Below are 11,374 nucleotides of genomic sequence, written 5' to 3'. Positions count from 1 at the left end.
TTTTCCAGATGTACTCAGGTGTTCTTTGTGTGAAGATTTATTTCTTGAATGACATGAGTGACAACCTGGCATTCATGATATCCAAAATTAAAATTTAGAGTGGAGAGTTTATAAAATATGAAAATCATGAAGGAAAATAGCTTTTCTTTGTTTTTTTTATGAGAAACATTTATGAATATAACATTTTTAGTGTATTTTACACTTCGAAAAATATATCTTTAACAGAATGCTTGAAATTGCGTTTATAATGCTAGATATGACAACAAAATTTGGCAATGAAAAATAGATGAGTTTTTCTTTTCTACAGAAAGTACAGTCGACATCAACATTAGCAAAGTGTGAATCAAAAACGTTAGTGGAGTACATGTTATGCAGTATTTTAAATGCATTTTTTCTAGCCTTAGATATAGATTTTCTACAGCGATAACCGAGTTTTATTTGCTTTATGATATCTTCAATGAAGTTGTAGAGCTGCTGTTATATTTTGAAGGTAGGGGTTTCCCTTGGTGTTGACGTAGCCACTGAACTGGATGACGCAGCCACAGAACTGGATGACGCACACGCGTATCATTGGTTTACACCGACGCACAAGGCCTGTAGTTTGAAAGCTGTCTGGGCCCAGGCGAGCTGTACTGTTAGCCACATTGCGAACAAAGTTACAGTATTTTGAAATAAATTCAAGGGATTCTTGAGCCATTTTACACGGAAAGACGCGTGCTGCTTTTGGACAATGCGGTTGTCAGAGGGAGCAACGACCTGGCAGGATACGTGGGAGCAGTCGTGTTTTTGAATGGCATTGTTTTATTGCATCTTGACTGAGTTGCCTTGAACTCCACGCAAGGAGAAAAGAAAGCTAACTGGCTAAGTTGCTAACGACTAGCAAGCTAGCGGCGGCTATACAGCCAACTCGCGTGCTATTCACTTCCTTGTTGCACACTGGAGTGCGATGGAAGGCGAGAAGAAGTTTGTGAGGAGGAGACGGAGTTTTTTACTTCCACTTTAACACTATTCAGTGAATGGACTTGCACGCTTGCATGAACTGCAACGTTTCAGAAGAACTGGATTTAAAATTTGGAGGGGCTCTGGGCCTGTGCTTTGACCATGAAATGGAATGCGACTGTGTAGCTGGACACAGTTAGCTAGTGGAGACTAGCTGGCTAAATCGACTAGCATTAGCTAGAAGATCTGGGAGATGTCCGTCCTGGAGTACAATGGTTGAGTGTCGACTGGTTCTGTAACTAGGCACCATATTGTGAATTTTATGTGACGAAATCTCTTGGCACTGAGTGTCATTTATTACCGCCTGGGTAACTCACTTTATCTGGAACCTCAATCGTGCCAGCTTTGTAATGCTAATGTTAAGCTTGTGATTTAGCTAGCTAGCTGGCTGGCAGTCTGATTGTGAAATAGCTGTAGCGTTAGCTAACTAGCCCGTTACACAGCTAGCCCAATGTTTTGTTCCGCGACACAACGAGGGACATAGCTTAGGTAAAATTCATAATATAAGGATTATTCTTAACGTGACTATAGTGTTTATTTTGTAGATAAATGCCTAATTCAGACGTGCTTCGCGAGGGTCGGGGACGGAGCCCCTCTGCACAGAGAAATGCTAACAGGCAGGATAGGCGTAGTAAACCAGGGAGCGGTGCCTCTCAGCGAGAGAGACACCGTGAGAAGAGGCGGTCATCGGCTTCTAGGAGAAAGAAACGCAGGCAGGCCAAAGAAAGAGACTTGTGGCATACCGGTACAACAGAAGACCCTGGCAATAACCGCAAAAGCACTTTTGAAAAAGAGGTTGAACTTCGGACATTGGTAGAGTATGATGACGTGAGCTCCCAGTCAGAGCGATTTTCTGGGAGCCCCTCTCCTAAACTTGACCCCCATGCTGACCGGCTCTCAGTGGACCGACTCAGCGATGTTGACTTTGGTGATTATAATGGACCAGCATCCCCCGACCGAAGTCAGCCGAGAGACCGGGAGGCGGTGTGCCTCAGCAAGGACGAACAAACAAGAGGACCATCTGAAAGGAGCAAGCAAGAGAAGGAGCAAGGGCGGAAAAAAGACCGCCAGAGCCGTGAGAGAGACTCCTCAAAAGCTCGGAGTGGAGGTAGCCTGAGTGGCTCTAAAAATCACAGAGACACTACAAGGAGCAATGACAGAAATGGTAAAAGGACATCTACATCTCAGCCCTCACAATCTGCAGACAAAAGGGATTCAAAAAGGCACAGAAGTAAAACAAGATCTGATAAAGAGCCCCCATCTGCATACAGAGATGCTCCACAATCGTACAGAGATGACCGTGAAGACCTCAGGGCATACAGGAGAAGTCCTGGTTTTAAAGCAGAAAGTCCCTATGGGACATCATACTCATATAGCTACCAGTCTCCTGGTGGTTATAACCAGCTGATATCGAGAAGAAGTCCAACTTATGGGAGCAAAAGACTCTCTCCCAGTTCCACATATTACAGCCGGGATATAGATGTATATGGGGCATATGGCATGCCGAAGTCACCCAGTTCATACTCCAGCAACAAAAGGAAGCGATCCCCGATGAGCCCAGTGAACTGGCGCAGGTCACCAAGTTATGGCCGACACAGTCCGTATGAACAAGGAGAGTTTGGTTCAAGTCCTTATGGAAACCGCAGGAGATCAAGAAGTCCATACAGGAAGTCCCTGAGCCCAAGTCCAGATGTCAGGTGAGTTCTTACAAAGTAACGAATGGGATGAGGTGTGTTTAAATTGTTACTTTTGCTCTAATGGTGTGGTCTATTCATTTGATTTGTTGTATTAAGTACTGCTTTAGATTTAAGAGATTATGATTTTGGATTTTGCCTCTCAGTAAAACACTTCTTTACACAAATGTAGCTCTACCGAGTTCAATACAGATTTTATGTTTTTTTTACATATTTTATGACTGGCTGGGCATTAATCCTCTACAACAGCAGTTGTAAAGTCTTAATCTTTGAACTTAGGTATCCACTAGATTTTTTCATTTCATGCAAATAAATGAGGCAGACATGTAGAGTTTATAACGTAGAGGCAAAATATGTAAAGGTGTCCTTGTTGTTCTGCTTCTAGGCGATCTGCTAGGTCACGCAGCAGAAGTCCATATTCATCCTCGAGGCATTCACGTTCTCACAGCCGTCACCGCCACTCTCGCTCCCGCAGTCGCCCTTCTAGCCTCTCACCAAGCACGCTCACCTTCAAAACCAGTCTAGCTGCTGAACTCAGTAAGCAGAAAAAAGCCAAAGCTGCAGAAGCTGCTGCCAAGGCCAAGAACTCCAGCAACACATCTACCCCTACCAAGGGTTCCTTATCTGCTCACCAACCGAGTCCTAAGTCTAATCACACATCCAGGAAGGGCCGTCCTCCCTCTCCACCTCAACCAGAGAAAGGTCCCAGAACTCCAACATCTAGCCAGCCCCAGTCTCCCTCTGACAAGCTGTCCAAGAGGACTGCCGAGCACCAGACCAGCAGGGACAGAGATGGAAAGGGGAAGGAAGACTCTGTACTTCGGGATAAGAGGAAAGCACCACCACCTGTACAGGGCAAAGACAAGGAACGGGCTACTGGTCCACTCATCCCTACTCTGTCATCTCTACCATTGCCCCAAACTGTTCTCGAGCACATGGATAAAGGAGAAGGGTATGTTTGTTTTGTTGGGTCAGTTGACCTAAAATTTTATGTACGTTTATGAACTTAACTCACACAATCTCTGTCTCTCTTGCATTTTTTGCTATCAGCTTGAAGGACAGCTCACACTCAGGGAAGAAAAAGTCAGAGAGAAAGGCCCGTCAACTTCTGGCAGATTTGCCTCTCCCCCCTGAACTTCCTGGTGGCACGTCCTCCCCGCACAGCCCACTTGAGGACAAAAAGTCCCACACACTTCGCAGGAGACCTAAGTATGTTACAGTGCATTCAGTGCGACATAATTTTTTCCTTTGCTACTGTTTGTTATATTGTTATTCACTTTGCTTCATTTTGAAACATTTTGTAATTCTCAGAATTTGTGGCCCAAGATATGGTGAGATTAAGGAAACTGAGATAGACTGGGGCAAACGCTGTGTGGATAAGTTTGAGATAATTGGAATCACAGGGGAAGGCACCTATGGACAGGTGTACAAAGCTAAAGACAAAGACACAGGTGAGTGCTTTCAAGATATATGTTGATTTGTGATGATTTAACTCATCAACACAGTAAACATGGTTTCTCTGTCAATATTCTGTACTAAAAATAGAGGTTTTGAGGTGCAGTTCTTTTCTCTGTTTCATAGCTGAAATGGTGGCTTTGAAGAAGGTCCGACTGGACAATGAAAAGGAGGGCTTCCCGATCACAGCCATCAGGGAGATTAAAATTTTGCGACAACTCAACCACAAGAGCATCATAAACATGAAGGAGATCGTCACGGACAAGGAGGATGCTCTAGATTTTAAAAATGATAAAGGTACATTTTTTAGTAGTATCATAGTTACTCCCACACAACATAGATTTCTCTAATGTGTGGGCAATATTTGATAACTAAATCTCTTTTCCTTCCATCTCAGGTGCTTTCTATCTTGTATTTGAATACATGGACCACGACCTAATGGGTTTACTCGAGTCTGGCCTGGTTCATTTCAACGAGAGCCACATCAAGTCTTTCATGCGACAGTTGCTGGAGGGTCTCGATTACTGTCACAAGAAGAACTTTCTGCACAGAGACATCAAGTGCTCTAATATTCTACTTAATAACAAGTGGGTCCAGAACATACACCCTTGCTAAGTTTTATTATATTGTTAAGCATGTTTTCCAGCTAGACTTAATCAATGTTGTTTATTTTCCTTCTAATCAGAGGTCAAATAAAGCTCGCAGACTTTGGTCTTGCTCGGCTGTACAACTCTGAAGAGAGGTGAGGCCCCTGGCTAGATGTATCCTGCCTAATAAGCTTTCTTGCTGTTTCAAGGTTTCATCTTACGTCTTGTATTTCTACTCTTGTGAGTGATTTTAAGGTAATAAACTGTATTCTCCTTTCCAGTCGACCATACACCAATAAAGTGATCACACTATGGTACCGCCCCCCAGAGTTGCTACTGGGAGAAGAGAGGTACACACCTGCTATTGATGTGTGGAGCTGCGGGTAAGAGCAAGACTGTTACAGACTAGAGTATACATATGTTGCATGATTATCGTTTAGGTCAGTGTCACCCTTTTTATTTTGTTCTCACGATTATAAATTCTGTCTTATCTGTCACAGATGCATTCTTGGAGAACTGTTCACAAAGAAACCGATCTTTCAAGCTAATCAGGAGCTTGCCCAGTTAGAGCTTATCAGGTAAGGCTAAATCAGGTAAAATAGTCTTACTTTTAGATTTTATTTCCAGTTATTTTGGGAGACTGTATATAGAATTTTCTGTATTTTTGTCTTCTAGCCGAATATGTGGCAGCCCCTGTCCTGCTGTCTGGCCAGATGTAATAAAGCTTCCCTTCTTCAACACCATGAAACCAAAGAAACAGTACAGGAGACGGTTACGAGAGGAGTTTGCTTTGTAAGTCAATGTCCGTGACATCTAATCATAAATTTATGCACTGGGCGTTCCAGCAGTGCATTTTAATGTGACCTTGTTCTTCTGTTGTTGTTCAGCATCCCTCCGTCAGCCTTGGATCTGTTTGACCACATGTTAAACCTGGACCCCAGCAAACGCTGCACAGCTGAACAAGCGTTAGGCAGCGAGTTCCTCAAGGATGTGGACCCAGACAAGATGCCCCCGCCAGAGTATGTTTTGGTTCATATCGTGTCAACATTTTGGTCCTACTCTGTATAACCAGGGCTACCAACTCCTAAACATTTCCTCACTATGTTAACTGTTTCCATCTCTCCAGTCTTCCACTGTGGCAGGACTGTCATGAGCTGTGGAGCAAAAAACGTCGGCGACAGAAGCAAATGCCAGAGGAACTGGCAGCCCCTAAGGCGCCTCGTAAAGAGCTGGGCCTTGACGACAGCCGCAGTAACACTCCCCAGGGCTTCCCTGCTCCGGGAGGTATCAAAGCTCAGAATGCAGCTGCTTCTGCACTGCTAGGTGTGTCTGACTATTATTTGCATTTGTATTTTCACTGTGAAATACAATATGTTTTTCTATGATTAAAATATTTTAAACTGGAACTTTCAGTTGAATCTCAGTTACATTTAAAAGCTCCAATAAAAGCAGGTAAATGAATATTCAGTTTACAGTATTTCATCCCAGACATGTGTTCTAAAGGTTAAGAACAAACCTCCATGCTTAAGTCATTTTTCTGTCTTCTTACAGACCCAAAGGGTCCAAACAACCAGTTTACGCAGGAGCAGCTGGCAGTCCTTCTGAACTTTCTTGGCCAGCCCAAGAGTGCAGTCAACACAGCCCAGTTTGTCCAGTCCATGAGCACAAAGGTCAACCAAGAGACATTACAACAGCTCTCCAAAGCCCTGGCTCCCACTGACCCAGCTGAGCCTCCTGCTCTACCTACACCTGCCAAGCCTCCCCAGCCCACTGCTCCTGCAGGAGTGCCCCGTACACCCCCAATGCCTAAGCCCCCTTCGCCCCCCATGTCTGCGCCGTCAGGTATTCCAGAAGGAGAGGCTGCAGCTGCCACCCAGACAGCCATGACAATGCTACTGGCTCAACTCCTTCAAGCACAGCAGGCTCAGAGGCAGGACCCGGGTGACAGTGTAGAAGGAGCAGATAGCACCAACCCAGCAGGAGCAGCACCAGGAGGATCTCTTCTACCTCCAGAGGTCAAACAACCTCCAGAACCCAGCCCGGTCTCTCCAGGTACCTTTTCCCTTTCCTCTGTTAAATATTTTCAGTAAGGCACCTGAACGTAAAGTGCAATTCATCTTTCTACTTTGGGCCTTGCAAGCCAAGTTTTTTCCTTCATTTTGTTTTCAAAAGTTTTTAACCATATGTCAACAACAGAACATTGGTTTACCAGGCAAAATTGTGCATAACAAAAACAGATTAGGCCAAGAATGCTTCCCTGGGAAAGTGGTCAACAGACGGAGTATGTCAAGTATGAACAAACCCACTGAAGCACCACGAGAACGATCAAGGTCTGCCAGGTCACATTAGTGTGAAACAAGAAATTGACTTTTTCCAAGCCCTTTCTTAAGATCAGACTGAGATAAGAAGCAGGGAAATTCACATTACAGCAACACAAGAGCAGCAGTGAAACACTGCATTATCTAATACATTTTAATGTTGTTTTCTAGTGTCTGAAGTAGGCGGGGTGTCAATCCTGCCCCCAGACCAGAGACCACCTGAGCCTCCAGAGCCACCTCCACATGCTGACCTAGACTACCGGCAGCCTCCACCTGAACCCAAGGCAGGCCACGCTCCCCCTATTGCATCTTCAGGAGGTGGTGATGGTGGGAGACCTCCAGAACCAGACTACCCTCCTCTCCCTACTCCAGAGGGGCCTGGATACGGGGGAGAGTACAGCCACCCACCGCCTCCCCCCTTCACACCGGCAGGATTTGGGGACAGCTACATGGGTCACATGTTAGGCGGAGGCCTGCCTCCTCACGCTCTCAGAGAAGTTTTTAGCGGACCTGGCCAGGCCGCAGGCTCCTCGTCTGGTGCGGGGGTTCTGGCCCCAGCGCACCCAGACCCCTTCCCTCCAGGCGCTGGAGCCACTGGACCCAGCAGCATGGTGTTCACTGGGGACAAGGACCACCGCTTTGAGTACAATCACAGCCCCTTACCTGTGGAGGGACAGCCCAACCCTAGTGCTATCCACCTGTACAACCATGCCATGGCTAGAAAGGATGGTGTACCTCCTCCCCCACCCATCCCAGCACCAGGACAACCCTGGGGCTCCCCTTCTCAAGTCGGGGCTCCACCACTACCCCTAGGCTTCGTCCCACATGTGAACTCAACAGCAACAATCAGAGGACGAGGACTGCCTTTCTGAAAGACTGGAAATCTGAAATGGTAGTTTGTGACATTGGACAAAAGGCTAGAGGACTCTACTTTGAGCCTGAAGCCTCTCAGGCCAGACGAGAGGGACCTGGAGATGCACACTCAGTTTGTAATAACTTAAATCCGTGTAAGGCATTGTATTCCCCCTCAGTCTGGAATGTGGAGTACGTTGCAGAAGGACAGCTGAATAACACCGGAGGAGCTTTTCTTGCTCATACCATTTTCATATTTTTTTGTAATCTATTCTGCTGTCTTTTAAATTAAACTTTTACCTTTTTTGAGTGTACATTTATCAGGCAGGTGAATTTTAAATATCTACCTTAGCCTGTCTGTAATTGCTCCAGGGCAGACTAGTATTAATGTTTTGCACTACTGACTGAAGTAGGCGGAAACTATTTTAGCTATGAAAGGAAATGGAAGATGTGCTTTACCTGCACAATTAGGAATACGACCAGTAATGTAGTGTCCTCTCTTTATGGCCATAATTACATTGAAACAATGACGGCTCAGTTGATCGGGTTGATTGCTTAGGTATCAGCACAGGGAGCTGTTTGAGCAAAAGGACTGTTAGTTTCAGAGAGACTGGTAGCACTTGGATGACTGCAGCAAATCAGATCCGACTTAATGGAGAAAGGCTGTTTTCACTTTTAATTCCACTTGCCTTTTTGCCAATAGGTGTTGTAAAATCATGAGCAAAACACACACACACATAACCCGAGTTCAAAAAGAAAACAGTGTCTTTTTTTTTTTTGTACTAAAATGATTTTGTCCCCCTCCCTCTTCCTTTGGCAAATGTTTATTAAAGAAATGCCAACAAAATATCATTGTCTCTGTCTGTTTAATTACTACCACTGTTTTCTGTGTTGTGTGTGCCCAATTACAAAATATGGTGACTTCTTAGATCACACCACTAGATGGCAGTGTCATGTCAAACAAAACCAGACACTCGCTCAAATGCAGTGTGGTCATTGCAACATGAATGTGGTTTCTGTGATTCAGGTCGACATTCAGAGCTGCATCTGTAAGCAAACGCTTGTCAGTCTCACTCAAAACCAACAGACCTTAGCTGGCAACCACGATTTCAATAGCACAAAATCTTTACACTTAAAGCATATAAACTGTTCATATATTGACTGAGTCTAGGACAAGCTCCCAGACTAAGTCAGTATAATGTGAGCAGACATGTTTTTGTTGCATTTGTGGCCTGGAGATGCTTACCTCTTTTCCAGAAGACAGCTTGGTTGGCCCCACGGAGACTCTCAGGGGAGATGTGGCTAAGGAGATAGCAGCACACGTCAGGTTTCAGACAATATAATGCACAAACTCAAACACAGAATAAAGAGCAGTGCAACTGTCAGGAAGAAAGAAAATGTTCCAATAGATGACAGCTCCCAGTGGACTCCATCTTCAAGCACTTTAACTCTTTGAACTTTATAGAAAACAGTTTCTTAAAGATCACATACCAGTCCTCCTGAACATTACCACTTAATGCCAATTTTCTGGATGTCAGCAGACCTTTTTGCCATTTTTGATCAAATAAAGAGTGGTGCCCAAAATTTTTTTTTAAAACTCTTTGCTTACACATCGTGTAAATGAAAGATTTTTTTGAAATGCTGTCTTGCTATGAAAAAAAAAAAAAATCCAGTTGAAACAGTTCACAATGTACATCAATTCAGATACCTAGATAAAAATATATCAAAGAAAATATATCGAATTCAGAAAAAAAACATAATTCAAAGATGGAAATTTAATTCTGGGATGCCATGTGGACAGATGTGTCAGAGTGTGCGTCTGTCCTTTGTTTTAACCGTCACATCCACATCTGAATTTGTCACCCGTCACATTGCTGGTGATGAAAAAGTGATTATCTCAGAGTCGTTCTGTTCTGCAAAGCTAATTCAGAACGCGGATGGCAGCTAGTCTTTGATTAATACACCGTGGATGATGGATTGCTGAAAATTTACTTTAGCTTCAGTCGGACTGGCAGCATCATATTTTTGTGTGATTGATTGAAACAACAGTCAGTATGATTTAAAGAGAAGACAATGAGTTGGAGAAGAGTGAGGCAGGCAAGGAATGGTAGAGCATGGTTCTTGGTTCTAAAGCATCACTCTTTGTATTTTGGCAAGTTTATTGAAACAGGGCTATCATCTCTTGGAAAAAAGAAAGAAAACATCAAGAGGTCTCCTGACCAGATATAATTCCCTTTGTTTTGTGCTAACTGAATGAATAAAATGCAGTAAAACTCACCAGGTCTTTGTTTTGTCCTAATATTGGACACGTAGGTTCAGAAGTCGAGCAAACTTATAATTGCATGTGAACAAACTCAAAAAATACCAAAAATAACTTAAACTTTATACAATCAGTTGTCTAAAAACAGGGTCCAAACATTTCAGCACACCATCTGCACCAAACAAAGGAGCTGTGCACAGGTGAGCTGATTACCCAGTCACATGACTTCCTGTCAGGTGACCAAAAAAGATATTCCAAAATCCAAGGAATAAAACCGTTTTTAAAGGGTTGTTGAATACAAAAGCTCAAACAAGCATGACAAGCAAGACTGCCAGAAAATTAGAATAAAATTATGTGATTAAAAAAACATACAAGATACATTTTTCACGGTTTATATGTCCAAGGCATTTTAAAAAGGCAGCCGCTTTGTTTTGAAAGGCAAATATAGATGGGATTGGTATGTATGTTTTTTTTTTTGTTTGTTTGTTTTTTTTTGTGGTGGACAATAAATGTGGTCATGGAGAAGGGCACACACCAACCACGCTGACAGGAAAATTGGCAAAAAGGGGAGAAAAAAAAGAGAAACCAAATGTCTCGTCACAGAAATGGTCATGGCATGGTCTCACCTTTCCAGTGTATGACAGTGTTTACTAAGTCCTGGTACTTCTTCTGATTCCGCCACACTGTCATTCACAAACAGGCAAACGTTTTTGTAGCTACACTAGAGAAGGCCTTAAATAGTCCAGACTGATTCACTAACAGTGTGTCTGACCTTAAGCCTCTGAAAAAGGAGCGGATCAGCAGAATGCCACACACACTTAGCTTTACGCACATGCACATTGCATGGCAGGTCTTTGCAGGGCGTGCACATGTACTCTCTATAACCAGTGTACTGCCTGGTTCAGGCACAGTGTGGTGCTAAAGGACTAAAGAGGAAGCTGGAAATCTGAAGCATCTCAATCCATCAACTAGATTTCATAAACCTTGCAAAACTGAAAATAATGACCCAGATATACCTTTCACTGTTGAACCAAAGGCCATAAATATGGACACCTGCCTATTAATAGTGATGTCTGACAAGTAGAGGTGACTAAATCAATTCGCTCTTTCTACAGTGGCTCACGTGTGCGAAGGAGCTGGCAGAGGGCTGAAGACTTTATCTAACTTCGTTACCTGCGGGCTCTTGTTGAAAATGCAATAGAGCCAATT

The 11,374-nt window shown here is 43.8% G+C and overlaps 1 protein-coding gene across 1 annotated transcript; it reads left to right on the top strand.

The window, feature by feature from the left end:
• Positions 1-622: 622 nt before the first annotated feature.
• On the top strand, positions 623-8,746 carry cdk13 (cyclin-dependent kinase 13). The gene is made up of 14 exons (XM_041066195.1): positions 623-2,696; positions 3,079-3,645; positions 3,744-3,902; positions 4,005-4,144; positions 4,275-4,445; positions 4,546-4,735; positions 4,834-4,890; positions 5,017-5,118; positions 5,236-5,313; positions 5,411-5,527; positions 5,623-5,754; positions 5,862-6,058; positions 6,287-6,787; positions 7,225-8,746. The coding sequence occupies exons 1-14, from the start codon at positions 1,549-1,551 to the stop codon at positions 7,923-7,925; spliced, it is 4,260 nt and encodes a 1,419-aa protein (XP_040922129.1). The 5' UTR covers positions 623-1,548; the 3' UTR covers positions 7,926-8,746.
• The last annotated feature ends 2,628 nt before the right edge of the window (positions 8,747-11,374 follow it).

The sequence above is a fragment of the Toxotes jaculatrix genome, chromosome 20 (genome assembly GCF_017976425.1).
Source record: "Toxotes jaculatrix isolate fToxJac2 chromosome 20, fToxJac2.pri, whole genome shotgun sequence".
In the NCBI taxonomy this organism is placed as follows: domain Eukaryota; kingdom Metazoa; phylum Chordata; class Actinopteri; family Toxotidae; genus Toxotes; species Toxotes jaculatrix.
This window is presented reverse-complemented; position numbering and strand designations above follow the sequence as displayed.

Excerpts from the sequence above, each read along its gene's own strand:
- cdk13 (XM_041066195.1), top strand. The coding sequence starts at position 1,549 with ATGCCTAATTCAGACGTGCTTCGCGAGGGTCGGGGACGGAGCCCCTCT. Across the intron at positions 3,646-3,743 it reads CACATGGATAAAGGAGAAGG|CTTGAAGGACAGCTCACACT; the intron begins GTATGTTTGTTT and ends TTTTGCTATCAG. Across the intron at positions 5,119-5,235 it reads ATTGATGTGTGGAGCTGCGG|ATGCATTCTTGGAGAACTGT; the intron begins GTAAGAGCAAGA and ends TATCTGTCACAG.